The 15,822-nt window shown below is 58.7% G+C and overlaps 2 protein-coding genes across 2 annotated transcripts; one reads left to right on the forward strand and one right to left on the reverse strand.

The window, feature by feature from the left end:
• Window positions 1-202: 202 nt before the first annotated feature.
• On the forward strand, window positions 203-1,156 carry PDYN (prodynorphin; the record flags this gene model as incomplete). The annotated part of the gene is given in 3 exon segments (XM_079543227.1): window positions 203-331; window positions 586-933; window positions 935-1,156. Coding segments are annotated over 3 exon segments (699 nt in total).
• A 2,152-nt stretch (window positions 1,157-3,308) lies between these two features.
• LOC306952589 (tyrosine-protein phosphatase non-receptor type substrate 1-like) lies at window positions 3,309-10,085 on the reverse strand (the record flags this gene model as incomplete). The annotated part of the gene is given in 8 exon segments (XM_079543310.1): window positions 3,309-3,578; window positions 3,981-4,023; window positions 4,281-4,395; window positions 4,602-4,952; window positions 5,036-5,350; window positions 5,441-5,611; window positions 5,614-5,790; window positions 10,019-10,085. Coding segments are annotated over 8 exon segments (1,509 nt in total).
• Window positions 10,086-15,822: the final 5,737 nt, after the last annotated feature.

The following is a 15,822-nucleotide window of genomic DNA, read 5'->3' on the forward strand; positions in this document are numbered from 1 at the left end:
GCATCCCTTGGGTCGCTCCCCTGGGAGCAGATCCTGGAGGTGAGTCATGTGGATGCAGGCACAGCTCTCCAGGAGCAGGCAGAAGAGGTAGGTGCCTGCTGCACACAGACAGGCTCTGGCACGGACAGGTGATGACTCCCAGCTCTGGGTTCAGATAGGTGATGCTCTCTGTACTCTCACCCTCCCCAGGCAGCGAGGCACGATGGCACAGCAGGTGCTGGCACTGGTGCTCTACCTCTCCCTGGCTGCAACAGCCTCTGCTGACTGTGCAACCCAGTGCTCCCTCTGTGCCAACCAGGCACGTGGCACCGTGAGCAGCATCCAGCCCCTGGTGAGTGTTGGCCCCGAGCAGCCCCCAGCATTCAGCATTGGGGTGCAACAGCAGGGACAACTCAGGGTTGTCACGGGGTGGTGGTGCATGGTCTGCGGGTTGTGGTCACTGGCACCTAGCGGTTCTGGGAAGGCACAAAGTTTGGCTCCTTGTGAGCTTGGTGGCATGGATCCAGAGGATGGGATGGCGATGGATGGGGTGGTGGTACCCGAGTGCTGGGTGATGCTGGTGCTGTCACAGCCACTGTCTTGCAGATGTGCCTGTGGCAGTGCCAGGGCTCCTCTCCGCCTGGCGCCGAGTGGGAGAGCTGCAGGAAGGCGCTGGCACTCCTGGCCCCATTGGTGGCCCTGGCCGAGGGGACAGAAGGGACAGAAGCATCCCCAGCAGAGCCGGATGATGAAGCAGAGCCAGAGCAGGATCCCAGCCCTGAAGAGCTGCCGCTGGCACCAGCCAAACGCTACGGAGGCTTCATGAAGACGCTGGCCAAGGGGAGGCTGCTGTCCCTGCTGCGCGACAACGCCCACAGCAAGGGCAGCCTCAGCAAGAAGTCGGGGGGCTTCAGCCACAATCCAGGGGAGCAGGTGGCCCCTGAGAACTACCCGGGGCTGGGGGGGGGGGAGTGAGGAGCCCGAGGGTGCGGGGGCTGAGGGGCAGGAGCTGGCAGAGCTGCACAAGCGCTACGGGGGCTTCATGCGCCGCATCCGGCCCAAGCTCAAGTGGGACAATCAGAAGCGCTACGGGGGCTTCCTGCGGCGGCAGTTCAAGGTGACCACGCGCTCGGATGAGGACCCCAATGCCTACTCAGGGGAGGTCTTAGACCTATAGAGCCTGGCATGGGACAGGACCCTGTGCCGCCATCACCCCATCCCCATCCCTTTGTCTCCTGCTCCAAGCTGCTGCCACCATCCTCGCCTCATCCTCCTCAAAGGGCCGTGGGCTCTGCCACCTCCACCCCAGCCCTGTAAACGCTCCAGTTCTGCCCCCTGTTGTCTCTCTCTGGTTCACTTGCACAGCCTTTAGGGACCCTGTGTACCCAGGGGATGGTATCACACCCCAGCTGCTGGCAGCACATCCAGTGGGGGTGCATCCCCAGCCCTGCCACAGCTGCAGATGCACAGCAGGGGCTGGAAAACATCACAGCTGGTGGATGAGGTAACAGCTTCCAAGCCCCAGGAAGGATGAGACTGAGCAGGGCTGAGATGCAGCCAGCAGGCCAGGGACTGTACAGTGGCCATAGGGAGGGGTGGCAAGGCAGCAGGGGGCTGAGCATCCCCATCCTTTCCCCAGTCCACCCACTGCATTCTGCTCATCCTAGTTCCACCTGGTCCCGCTGCCCTCCCTGATACAAGAACGCTCTCTGGTTCACCTCACCTGAGCCCCCTGCTCCCTCTACAGCCAATAAAAGGCAGATGCCAACAAAGCCATGGTGGGTGCTGAGCATCATCTTCCTCTGGGGGGATCCAGCCTCAGCATGAGGGGATCACATCCCAAACCAGGGCCTTGGGGGTGCCCACAAATCCCATTACTGCTTCCCTAAGGCCATGTGTGGTTGTGAACCCAGGCACAGCGACCAAACCATCCCACTCCCACACATTCCTCTTGAGCACAGTATGACCAACAGCGGCAGCTCTGTGCCAGCAAAGCAAAACCAGGGCAGAACTCCATAGCCTCACTGCCCCAGGCTGCAGGCACACTAAGCTGTTGGGGGATGCATACTTAGGGATCCAGCACTGACCACCCAACCTCAGCATCACCTCCAGGCTGCTCTCTTCCTCCTTTTCCCTTTGCTGCAGCACTGGGGCTGCGCTGGATGACCCCCCTTCAAGAACACAACACAAGCTGCCGGCCCCCCACCACACAGGCAGGTGACACAGTGACAGCCCCAAAAGCCACCAACACACAGGACTTTCCACTTTTATTATAAAAATATCTTGCAAGCAACAAGAAAAAAAAAAAAAAGAAGAAAAAATCACGGTCAGTACAGGCAGTCTCGCAGATCCCAAAGCAATGCCAGGGCTTCCCCACCCCACACTGGTCCCATGCATGATGGGGGAGTGGGGGGCCTGGGGCAGGGGACACATAGAAGATATGTATGTCCCCCTCCAGTCATTGCTGCAGGGAGCTGCTGGTGCCCCCAGCCAACATTCAAGCAGGGGGTGCGTGTCAGACAGAAGCTCTATGGGGTTTCCAGGGTTTTTACGGAGGCCTTGTTCTTCATTTTGCACATCTTACCCTATAGTGCAACGTACACAGCAGTACACCCACGTACAACACGTGAAACATTGGGGTTGAGCTCTAGAAATTAGGACTTACATGGCAAACATTTAGAACATGTTAAACATTACTGAGGGGTAGGGGGCTGTGCCTGGCGGGGGGGGGCTCATTGTGGCCCCAAACACACAGGGTTGCCTGGCTGGAGGGGGCTGCGTGCTTTGTGCAAGCCCAGGGCACAGATCTCTGGGCTGTGTGGAGGAGGAGGATGCTTGGTGATGGGGCAAAGCCAATATGGCTGCAGCTCGCCTCCTGCAGCCCCCCAGTCCTATTGGCATCAGTGCAGGAGCCTGTGGAAGAGACACTTGGAAAGAGAGGTGGACACTGACATCGTTCCTTTAAAGCCAGAGTTCGTTTTCCACACAGCAGAGCCCCCAAAGGCAGGTGGGAGCCCCTGGTCTGGAGGCACCATCCCGGACCCCGATGCACTGCAGTGCTCTCCAGCGACGCATCCTCAGGTTCTGTGAGCAAACCCAGTGCACAACTCAGGGGTCCCCACAGCCAAGGGTTTTGGGAGTCCCAAAGGTAAGGAGCCCTCAAGCCATCCCACAAGTCTGCGAACCCAAGTCAACCCCCAGGAGCAGGCACAGTGCTGAAGGCCACACTCCCAGCCCAGAACACGGGTACCGTGGCCATCGGCGATGCTGAGAAAGCTCCTCTGTGAGCTGAGGGGGAGGACCAGGACCCCCGTGAGCCCCAGCCCCGCTCACTGCCTCTGGATCTGGACGCTGGCATACTCAGAGCTGCTCTCCTCGGGGCGTGGGGCGGGCCGCCGGGGTGCCTTGCTGAGGTGCACCATGTCCAGGTCGGCGTAGGTCAGGTTGTCGCTGCTGGCGGCCGGCTGGCTGCTGCTGCTATTGCTGCCCTGGATGCAGGCGTACTCCGACTGCTGGCTCAGCTCGACGATGCGGCGGATGCTCTTCTTCTCTTTGGCAAAATTCAGGTCGGCGTAGGTCAGGTTGTTGGGATCAGACTCCTGGGTGAGACACCAAAGGGTTTTGTTTTGCAAAGTGCACGGTGAGTTCCCTTCCCACCCGTGCCAAAATGCTCTCCGAAGCGCCGACACCGCCTGCGCATTGCGCTGCCCATGCAGCAGCGCTGGGTCCATCCCACAGCACGCAGCCACGTCACCAAATGCAAAACCACCCCACAAACTGCCTCGTGCCTATGGTGCAGCTGCTTCAGTCCTAAAGCCAGGCCTTCCCGGGAGGAGGAGGAGAGAAGGCAAAGGCAGAAATGATGCTGGGAAGTACTGCAGCTCCTCCTCCCTTCGGCCACAGTGTGGAGACACTGAGACACTTCGTGCACAGCCTTTCCACACTCCTGTCTCATAGTTGGGGGCTGCTCCCCACCCCGGTCCCCGAGGTTGGTGACACACCTGGGTGGTGGTGGCTCCACTGCTCTTCTCTGGTTCGTGTAACCTGCAAGGGGAAACGAGGGGTCAGGTGCACCACGTATCTCTTCTCATGTGATGGAGTAGATTGGGGGGGGGGGGGAGAGCCAGATGCAAAGCACAGAGATGTACACTCACCTGGCAGACGGAGAGCTCTTACCTGACAGGGGAGAAATAGTTTAGAAACAGCTCAGAGAACCCCCACCTCCCCAGGCATGCCAGCCTACACGCTGCATTTCTCAGAACTTTGACTTCATTGCAGCAGCTCCCCCCCATGCCACGCACACAGTTTCTTTATCCTTACCCTTGCTCTGCTTTGTCCGAATGAGGTAGAGAACTGCAATCACCAGCAGCGCCAGCACAGTGCACACCACTCCCACGACCACATAGATGAGACTTTCTACAATGGGAACTGCATGTGAGAAATGTCACTGTGGACCTGAAAGCCCCAGGGGCAGCGTGGTGACACTGCACGCACTTAGGGGCACATCCAGCAGCACCCCCAGTACAAAGACCTTAACCCACATTCTGGTGGGACTCTGAGCTTGTCCCGGGGGTGACCTCCCATCCACCCCTCCCCACATGCACCCTGCAGCTCTCACGCACTGCTGTCTCCGATGGAACTGCTGTCGATTTTCTCTGGGGTTGGGACAGCCACCAGCATGGTGCCCGTGCTGGAGATGGGCTCCTGGTCCTCGTGCACCACCCGGCAGGTGAAGCTGGAGCCGCGCTTCTCCTCCACCGCCTGCACCGTCACCGTGCTGTTCAGCTCAAACAAGCCCTGGGGGGTCTCTGCTGGCTGCGTGGTGCTCCCCGCGTTCATCCCCATCCCGTTCTCCAGCCAGGTGACGTTCACAGCTCCCGGGTAGAAGCCCTGCACGCGGCAGCTGAAGGTCACCGTCTTGTTCACCTCCACGGCGCCCGGCGGTGCAGCGACCACAGACACGCTGGGGGGAACTGGGAAGAGAAGCAGCGCCTGGAGCCGGCGTCCCTGAGCCCACGGCTCAGCCCTGCCCCAGCCCCGGGGCTGTGAGCCTCACCTCGCAGGGCCTGGCCCAGCGCGTATGTCCTCCTCAGTGGGGCTGCCAACGTGCTGTGCTGCACCTGGCAGGTGAGCTGTGAGCGGACGTCGTCCTTGGTCAACGTCACCTGTACGGTGCTGGACATGTTGTAGGAGGAATTTGACTGCTCTGAGGTGATGTGGGACAGCACAGCCTGAACTGGAACGTTGTTCTTGAGCCATTGCACCTGGATGTCACGGGGAAAGAACCCTCCGGCACTGCAGGTGAAGGACACCGACTGCCCTGGTGCCGCTCGGTGACTCGGCCCTGACACGGCCAGCTTGGAGGGTCTGGCTGTGGGAGAAGCATTGGCCCATCAGGGAGCGTCCTGCCCATCCCAGCCCCAGAGGAGAGCCCACCAGGACAGGCTGGGAATCCACTCACCGTGCACCAACACCTCCGTGCCCCCACCACTCTTAAACAGCTCGTCTCCAAAGATGCCTTTTCTAAACTTCACACAGTAATAGGTGCCGGCGTCCTCAAGACGAACATCCCTGATGTGGATGGTGAAGTCTATGCCGGATCCATTGATTGCTCTCATCACACGTGGGAAGAGCCTTTCTGATCATAAATGGTCTGATTGCTGCTGCCCCAGCCCTTCAGCCACTTCACAGTGCCAACGGGACCCAATGCAGACACTGTGCAGTTCAGGGTCAGTATCTCCCCTTTGATCACCACCACTGGGCCCTGGGGCTGCTGCAGCTTGAAGTCCGGATACTTCTGGGCACCCACACCTGGGGACAAAGCAGGACCCCCTTCAGTCCCTCCCAGCTGCAGGAGGGCCCTGAGCCCAGCACCAGGATGGAGCTGTGAGCCCAGTGCCCTCAGTACAGATGACCCCCGTGTGCCATGCTCTGCACCCAAAACACAGATATCCAAACCCACCGCCTCCAACACATCCCACTGTGGGGAGGAAAACAAGGAATGTCACGAGGAAACAAGGGCACACGCTGCACCACACTGAAAACCAAGCTCTCCTCTCAGACACAGATGCAACACCGCTTTTTGTGCACTGAATCTCCCCGGTTCCAGCCCCGACCCGTGCCAGCACGGCTCCCAGCTGCAGCCGATGCCGTTCCCTTGGCCGCCGGCAGAGGAAAGCCGTGCCCTGGATGCACGGTGGCTGCAGCTGCAGCGCTGTGCCTCCGCCTCGTGCCCCGATGGGAGCATTGCACCTTTCCTGAGCCTCCCGGAGCCTAGGAGAAATCCCCTGCTGAGAGCTGACATGACCACGCTACCACTCTGGAGATGGCAAGCAGTGCGTGGGAGCGGTGCCACGGCTGTGCAGAGACCATTGCGTTTGAGCAGGGAGCTCCTGCTGCAGCTGCCAGCGCTGAGAGCGTGCACACACCGAGACAGGGCCATGCATGCATTGTGGTGCAGCTGCAGCCCCACAGCTTGCTCACTGGCCCTTTGCATAGAGGGCCACAGCTGCACCCGGCTCTCCTGCACCAGGAGGTCCCCAATTCAGATTGGTGCAGCTGTACCCCAGCACAGCCACGAGCTTTGGGCCTTGGTGCTTCCCTTTGGAAGCCACTAAGCCAACACGTGGCATTGAACCAAACCTGTGCCACAAGATAAAGGTGGAAACACCAACTGTCCCACCTGAGCAACAGGCTGAGCTGTTGCCTTCCATCACAGCAGTGACCGTGTGGGCTTCTGCAACTGGAGCTGACTTTTGGGGTGACACCCACGTTTGGGGAGCAGCCCCAAAGCAGAGCCCAGGCCACAAGCAGCACATGGCACAGCCAGCTCAGCTGGTGAGCCCCTCCCGAGCTCCTCCACTGCCCACAGGCTTTTTGCAAGAGCAGTTGAGCAACGCAGAGAGGAAGTCATAAAGCATCACTTGCCCCACACGGGGACAGGGCTGCTCTGGGCACGGGGACCCACTGCCTCCAGGGCAGACCCCCAGCCCCTTTATGCACCCAGAGCAGCTGCTTTGCTGACCTCTCACCGCACCCGGTCCAGCAAACAAAGCCCACAAACTAGCATGAGGTGTTGCAACACAGGAAAGGTCGCGCTGCAGGAAGAGCTGGGCCCCCTCGGCACGGCGTGATGAGCGCTTCTCTCCCTGCTCCCAACTACAACCCTGCAGAAAATTGGCTTTGCAGCAGAGCAGTGTGCACCTGCACCCCATTCCCTTGGGCACCCACAGCACCCATCACGCCGCAGGAGCCCAGTGCAGCCCCACTGAGCACAGCTCGCTCCAATCCACACGTTCCCTCTGCATCCTCCCTCTCTCCATCTGTTGCGCTCCCGGCGAGGCACGCGCCGTGCCTGGAGGGGAGGAAGAACTCCAGCTTTGGGGTCTGGGGGCTTCGGAGTGGGGCTGGGGTGTGGGCACTCCTCATTCAGAAAGCACATCCCTGGTTGGGGCCGCCAGGGCTCCTGCTGGCCCCCAGCACCGGCATCTCCATGCTGGCAGCTCTGGGGCTCCGTCATCACACGGCTCCAAACAGTCTCGCAGCTTTTGGCTATTTTTTTCTTCTTTCATGTGCTAATTTAGAGATTTTTTCCCACAGATCTGCTTGCCCAGCGCTTTTTTCAGATTGCTACATTCAGGATTTGCAGGAAATCTGTTATACACGAGCTTCAGCCACAGAACACAGCATTGGCACCACGCTGGCTTAACCGGCCCCACTGCACCTCCTGGATAACAACCACACAGCCATCCCTGCACAGCCCGGCAATCCCAAACCAGGAACACCCCGACACCCCTCTCAGAACATCTCCCAGGGCACAACCTGCTCCCAATCCCAGCACTGCCAAGCCCCCACCCCCTACAATGGGAAAGCACAAAGGGGAAGTTGCATGAAAACCCCCTGCAAGCCGAGAAATGCAAAGCTGCAACCCAATTTCCTCCCTTCTGCCCTTGCCCCGCAGCCAGCTTCCCCTTGCACCATGCAGACCTCTCTCCTTCCTCGTTCTCACTCAGCTCATAGCATGCACCATCCCCACGAGTTTTCCATCTCGGTGACACATTTTTTTTTGCTCTATTTCCACCTTTTGAAGTATCTGATACCGAACAGATTGCAAGAGGCCGGGGTTTAATTCAGGAGAAGGTGCCTGCATGCTTAGGGCCGGTAAAAATAGCTTTCCTTCTGAAAGCACCAAGGAAGGAGTTCTGGGATGGAGCGGGGCGTGCAGCTGGCCGTCGGCATGCAGGCACTGTGCAGCACCCCAAAATAATCCCAATGGAATTTCACCTGCACAGGGAGGCTGTGGGGAAACTAACAGGTGCTGGCTATAAAAAGAGCCTGGAAGCAGCATTTTGGAGGATAAGAGACCCCGGGATGATTACCCAGGCAGAGCGATAGTAGGGGCTATATTTGACACCGGTGACATCAGATCACGCACAGCCATCATTTGCAGGCTGCACTCTTACAGCAGTAGCAGAAATTCAGCTGTGTGGCCGAAGCCCCACAGCCAAGTGAGGGAGGCTGCAGGAAGCTGAAGCCCTTCAGTGAGCAAAGCTCACGCAGAAAGCGAGCGGCCGAGATTTCGCAGAGGGCTCTTTGCCCTACAGGGAGATATCCTGCAGGATCTCCCCTTTCCCCCTTTGCTTCCTGCAGCAGCACTGCCCCTGCCAGCTCCTCTGCAGCACAGCTGGATTGCGGGGCAGGACGGTCCCTGCTAAAAACCCACATGGGAAACAAGGTTTGCATGCCTGCACCATCAGCCAGACAAAGCAGCTCTCCAACCAACTGGAGATCCAACACTCTGTGCCCCTTTGGGGGCCAGGATGGAACTTTTTGTCCCAATGGAAAAAAAAGAAAAAAAAAGGTGTTGTCCCTTTGGGGTCACACTTGGTGAAGCTCAACAGCTCTGCTTCAGCCATTATCATGGCAGGAAATCACAGCGGCTTCACTGGGGCAGTACTTGCAGCCAAAACCTCCTTTGGCTTTGAGCAGCTCGGAGCGCAAAGCTCGGGGCCAACGCTCCCCAGCTGCGGGCAGGCAATTAGGAAAGCAAGCAGTGCCGTGTCAAAAGCATTTGCTTTCTGTTGGAGTTCACACTCAGCTCTGCACCGACAGAGAGCTGCAAGGGAAGAGGTCTCCAGTGGGCCTGGAGAGGCACAGTTCTGCTCAGGGTGTGCAGCTCACTGCAGGGGGAGATGTGGGGTCCGGACAGAGCTACACAGGCACAGTGCCCACTGGGGAGGTGCATCACTTTTGCCCTATAAAGTTTGCTCCGTCCCCTAAAAAGCCACAGACAACAGCAGGCCAGAAGGAGCCCAGCTCCTCTGCGCTATCCCTCAAAATTAATGACACTGAAACACTCTAGAAATGAAACATCCTTGAAAGCAGCACCCAACGCAGGGCTTTGTTCCTGGTGGGCCAAGAAACTTCCTGCTCCCATAAGGGGAAGGGAAACAACGGGGTAAGCACCGACCCTGCCTTCTCACAGCACTTTCCCCTAGGATCGATGGGGCCACCAGCCACGGGAGGGCAGGAGGAGCCACAGGGAACCCGAGGGGACCCGGAGCTGCCCTAAGTGAGCAGCACGGGGTGCAGCCCCACTTTGCTGGAGCTCAACAGTTGAGCAGCGAGGAGCAAGGACAAGATGGAGGGGGGGGGGGGGGGGGTGAGGGTGAGGGGGGGCAGCCATAAAAACAAGGTTTGAGTTTTAAAGAGAGCTCCCCACCGAGCTGCCCTCCTCCCACTCGCAGCAACGCCGGCGGCGATGCGCCTCTCCCGGGATGCTGGCAAAGGGTCGGAAGCAACGTGCCTCTTCACGTCCCTAATTCCCGCATGTGGCTGCGGAGGGGGATGGATGAACGGCCGGGAGCAATGGAGCCGGGCCCCGCGCTGGAGGTCATCGCCTGGAAAGGTCACAGCAAAGCGCGGCGGCACCGCATCGCGGCCGGTGCGGGGTTGGGAGCGGGGAGAGGAGCGGTAGAAAGGACGGGAGAAGAAGGAATAGGGAAAAAAACACAGCAAAAAGAGAGAGCTCCGGGCTCACCTGGGCAGGAGGGCGGGCAGAGCAGCAGCAGGCAGAGCAGCGGCCAGGCGGGGGGACGGGGCTCCATCTCCGGCTCCTCCTGGAGAACAGAGAGCAGAACGGCTTCAGAGAGGAAAAAGAACAACAAAACCCAACCAACCAGCCGGGCAGAATTGCAGATGGAGAAGGAAACGGCACTTCTCAGCCCCCAAATGAGGAAGGACGGCCGTGCCCCCCCCCCCCCCCCCCCGTTTCTCCCCCCCCTTTTTTCACCCCCCGTTTCGCCGCAGCGCGGTGCGGATCGCACGGACCTGGCCGGGCCCCGAGCGGCCCCGGGGCCGTTCCGCTCCGCACCGCTCCGCACCGCCCCTCCGCGGCGCCGCCTCCGTTGCCCTGACACCACGAGCGGCCCCGGTAGCGGCGGGGCTCCCCGCAGCCCGGCACCGCCTGGCTCTTGGCACAGTCGTGGGTGGGAGCCCCCCCCCGGGACACCGGCTGCTGCCTTCTTAAGGTGGGCCGGGGGGGAAGCTTCCCCACCCTCCGCAGGAGGGATGCGGGTAAGGATGGGGCAGCTGCTGCTGCCCGTGAAGGGTTGGAAGCGGTGGCTGGAGCTGCTCTGATGGCTTGGGGCATCTCACAGCATGGCACGCAGCCCGGTGCTGTTACCGGGAAAGCACAGAGGTGGTGGGGACGTGCAGTGCTCCCAGATGGGCTGGGCATTTTGTGCCATCCGAGAGAGCACACAGTGCCAGCACCAAACCAGGAGGGCCCGTGGCAGAAGCATGAGTGGCTGATTTGGAGACTCCACATGGAGTGGGCAGCTTGGCCCATCAGGGTCAGACCGAGCAAAGAGAGGACCCTGGAGCAGGGCAGGTTGGAGAAGTCCTTATATTCCATCTCTGCACCAGTTCCTGGGCACACACAGACATCCCTGGTGTGTCCCCTCAGCTGGCAGGCTCAGCAGGAGCACATCCAGCATGCAGGATGGGAGCCCACAGCCCAGAGGACAAGGTGACTGCCATGAGAAATGGAGCTGAGGGAGAGAGCATCCACGGGCCGTACATCCCTGCTACTCCAACACAGTCTCTCCCACGGGAGACACGTCCTCTGCTATCTGCTCCTACCACGGTTCCTCCCACCACCCTGTAGCACTTCAAGGCCAGGGACCAGCCTGGTGCCCAGCACCCTGCACAGCCACACTCCCAACATCCAGGCAGCTCCCAGTTTCTCTGCTCACCCAGGGACGGCGTACTGCTCTGCTCACAGCACCCAGCACAGGTCTCAACCCGAGGGCAGCAGCTGTAGCCATGCTGGGACCACCACAGGCATCAGCTCCGACTCGCTCTCCAGCAGCCGCTGGGGCTGTCGGCTTTATTTAGAGCTTCACATAAACAAACAGCAAAGATAGCTGAAGTGTCTTGGCACCATCAGTCTGCACACTGCTCAGCCTGGGTGCGTTCTCTGCATTCTCATTCCTGGTGCCACGAGCCTCCCCCTCAGCCCTGCTAGTACAGCTACACCCTTGCATTACATCCAGCTTTACTTGACCTCACTTGCTCTGGAGGTGGGACAGCACCTGCGATGGCTGTGCTGCACCCCAGGATCCTCAGAGCAGCTCCAACCACTGCTGTTCCCAGGGAGCTCCCAAGAGCCCAACACAGCCGTTGCCTCATTTCCCCTTCCCACATCTGGCGAGCACGAGGCAGCAGCTGGGTTTGGCTTTTAGCCTCTTGCACAGGCAGCGTGGTGATAAATCAGCTCTTTGCATGGGGAAAAGGACACGGGATCAGCTACAGCTTGGTCTGCAGCACCTCGGATCCCATGCTTGGAGCAGCACCAGCAGAGCAAGGCAAGGTGCTGGTGGTGCCTCCAATCCCAGTTCTTTTGCAGCAGCAGCACAGCTCCTGTGGGCCTGGCTGCCTGCAGCCTGTCTGGGCTGTTCTCCTACTCAGCACTGAAGGTTCAGACAAACTCATGAGCACGGAGCACAAACAGCCCCATGCGCAATCAGAGCGCTCGGGAAGGAAAGTTGGAGCTTAAAAAAGCTCTGCTTTTTAAGAGAGGAGGAACTGCAGCACAGCAGATGGTGCTTCCCGGGAAGAGCTCCTCCTGCTCTATGTTAGGGAGCATATGGGCAGTATGAGCTGCCTCCCTGCTGCCTGCAGCCTTGTGCTGGAATGTGGGCTTTGGAGAAGCCGGCCTAGGGAGCAGCCCTTGTGCTGGAGGCAGAGAAATGGGAGCACGGTGCTTCAGAGGCGTGACACCATCACAAGTGGTTCCCTATGCACGTGAGCAGGAAGCTCTGAAGCACTGGTGCTGCACCCGTGGCACCTCCATGCTCCAGAGCACCCCTGCAGGTTCACACTGCCAGATCCCAGCTCTTGGGAGCTGCTGCTGGGGCTAAAGAAGGGTTTAGGACCATTTTCAGCCCTTTTCATAGCTTTGAAGCAACGGCATCCTCGAGGTAGGTCGGGATGAGCCACAGCTGGAGCAGCAGCATCAACTTGCAGGGATGATCTCAAGCAAATCTCCATCTCCAAGCCCAACAGCAGCCTCACAGCTGTCCCCATGCAGCCAACAACCACCAACAGCACACACATAACACTCGGGTTTGTGGGGATCCATAGAAGCTCAGAGCCACCTGGTTGTATCCTGACCCACAGCCCCAAACTGGGGGGACGCATCCTGCAGAACCCCCCAGCTCTCCCCACCACCCCTGAGCTGTGGGTTCAGCCCTCACAGAGTCCTCAGCTGAGAGAAAAACACACAAATATCTCCTTAAGGAGGGATTTCCAATTACGCCACTGATATTTAGGGCTTCCAGCACAACAAATGGAGCTTCAGCTTCATTAGGTACCATGCCAACTTAGCCCAAGACATCCAGTACAGAAGGAGCTTAAATTAGTTTATCTGATGTTAACTTCTAACAAGCAATATGCAAGCGTGGAAATGGGAAGCAGTGACCTTCAGCCCGTGTGCACAAAGCAGCAAGCAGATCCACCCAAGTCAGACCCCAAAGGGAGCAGATACCAATGGAAGAGCAATGCAGCCCAACAAATCCCCACTGATGAAACCAGAATGCATTGTACCCACTCACTGCTTACCCTCCCTGCAGCACCTAGCTGGGAAAAAGAAATAGTGTGGTACCTGGGAACCCCTTTATGCCATGTTAATGAGCTGCAGGTGCTTTGTTATGACCCCAGTGCAGCTGTGATGGCCATAGGAAAGTAGGATGGGGGCTGCTGGTTTGCTCCTGTAGAGCCAAGTGTGGCTTTGCCTAAAGCAGAACTTGGAGGGAGGGGGCTGCTCATAGAAACTGCTTTGCTTTGTTTATGCTTTTATAGCATGATCTAGGGTTCTGCTGGGACGTTGCAGGTCCTTCCCTGAGGCTTCACAGTGATGAGTGTGCTCACTGCTCCCTATCACAGCAGGACAGGGCAGGAGGCAAATTCATAATCACAGCCTGCTCCATTCCGGCACTACTGGAGTGCTCTGCTAGGGCCAGGTGGTGCTCTTGAAGTCCATAAAGAGGTATTTATGGAGCAGTTTAGCTCTGATTGCTTCGTGTGTGGAGGGAGAGGGAGGGATGTTGCTGCTGGAAGTGATGCATTGGGTACGGTTATGGGGTTTATTTGTCCATGTCCCATGCAGAGCAGCATTGCACCACATCGATGGCTGCAGTATGTGTGGGATGCTCCAACCCTGCAGCAGCACCCTGTGAGATGCTGGCACTGGGGTAAATCCACTGGGCTTCCTTAACACAGCCCTACGCATTTCCAAGGGGGAATTCCTACCGGGCTGTGTCACAGCAGGAAAGGTGTTCTACTTCCTGCCCTGGCCTGGCAGCCTGCCCTGGGAGCTGAGGGATGCAGGGTTTGGGCTGAACTGCTGACACAGTGAGAAAAGCCAACTGCAGGGACAGGAGCTGGTGGGGACACACTGCTGTAAGCACTCGGTCAGTGTAAGATGGTGAGCAGGATCCTGCATCTGGCCCTGGAGGAGGCTTTGCTCTCCCATTCTGTGGTCCCACGATGCCTGGGGACATTTGAGATCCTGTGGTACCAGGGGACACATGGGGACTGGGTCACAAAGCAGCAGAGAGGCCAATCCTGCACCCCTGGGCTGCAAAGCTCAGGGATATTGTGGGTGGTGAGGCTGCCTACAGCTCTGCATGCTCAGCTCCATTCTCCAACAGCAGTGCAGGGTCAATGGGAGCAAACCAGGCAGCCTGTGAGTAGGCAGCCCCATGGAACAGTGCTGGAGAAACCCCGGGCTCCCTCTTAGGCAGTGCCACAGCAGACAGGGTGAGGATCTGGCCAAGGGAGGAGTGATAGCACCTTGATTTTCTTCTGCTTTTCTCTTTTTGTTTCCATATTCTCTCAGAGTTCTTTGTTGACGGCAAGCTGTTATCACAGAAGTGCATCCATGGCTGCAGCAGCAGATAATGCTCAGTGTGCTCCCCAGGCTGTGGTGGCTGTACCTCACTGCTGCCCGATAAAGTGGATGGAAACAAAAATGCAGATGCAGGAGGATTGATCACAGTGTGCTATCTCAGCCCATCGCTTCCTGCTCGTCAGAGCTCATGCTGGACGTGCTGCAGGACACGAAGCCTGGAGGTGGCAGGGATGTGTCCTGGGGGCTAGGGGAGCCACAGAAAGAACGAGGCTCTGCAAAACATGCACTGTGCTCCTGGTGGCTGCGTTGCTCCCTGGGTCTGGCCCGGCCCTGGAGTAGTGTGGTCAGCACAGAACAGGGCAGCAGAGTTATGGAGAGGGATTGGAGATTTTCAAGGCCAGGCTGGATGTGGCTCTGGGCAGCCTGGTTTAGTGGCTGGCAAACCTGCCCACAGCAGTGGGGTTGAAGCTAGATGATCTTTGAGGTCCTTTTCAACCCTGGCCATTCCATGATTCTATGATTTAGGGGCTCTGTGTGGTGTCCTGAGACCTGTGAGCTGAGAATGAGCACCAGCAGATGTCTGCAGACAGGATGCACGTCCGTGGGGAGCCCGTTCTGTGTGTGCACTGCGTGTGTGTTGCATCTGCATTGCACGTGTTTGCACATGCGTGCGTGCGTGTGCATGGCACAGGGCTGTGGATGCAGGGTCCCAGCTGTGGCCAGTGCCACCAATCCCACCCCTCTAGGGGAGCAGTGCAGTGCCATGGGACACCGAGGGCATCGCCAGAGCCTGGGGCAGAGCTCTTGCCCTGCGATGTGCAGGGCATGAAGTTCAATCACATGGAGCGAAGCTCGGTGTTATGGCACAGCTGAAACGCTCCAGCAATCATTGCACTGCAGCCCTTTAGCAGCAGCTCTGGCCGCCAGCATTAATGATATCCACCCAATTAGCTGCTGTGCGTTCCGCATCGCCCGAAGGATTAACGAATAAAATCATCGTCGCGGGGCGTAAGCGCTTAACGCCGTTAATTAAACCCCGAGCTGATCCCAACCCAAACACCCGGCCTGTCCCAGCAGCGGGGTGCTGGCAGCCAACGGGGCGTGGGGTTTGGGGTGCTGCCGTGCCCAAAGCAGTGGCTCTGCTGCACGAATCCCCACGGCTGGGGCTCCCCTCGCTCCTGGAAGCAGGAGATGTTTATGGGGAATTTGCCTCGCTCGGGGATACGTTATTTTTACACGTTGCCATAGTGACCGCTACCATTATAAAATTAAGGCTGAACCTTGTGGAAGAAATGGATCTGTCAGATGCAATTATTTACAGACCACGCTGTTTCCCCGCTGTGCCCCCCATCCCGCAGTCTGAGCCCCCTGTGGGGCCCCATCCTGCTCTATGGGCTGCACCGCAGGGCACCCCGCTGCACTCACCGCTG

Source organism: Tetrao urogallus (assembly GCF_951394365.1).
Source record: "Tetrao urogallus genome assembly, chromosome: 16".
NCBI classification, from domain to species: Eukaryota; Metazoa; Chordata; class Aves; order Galliformes; family Phasianidae; genus Tetrao; species Tetrao urogallus.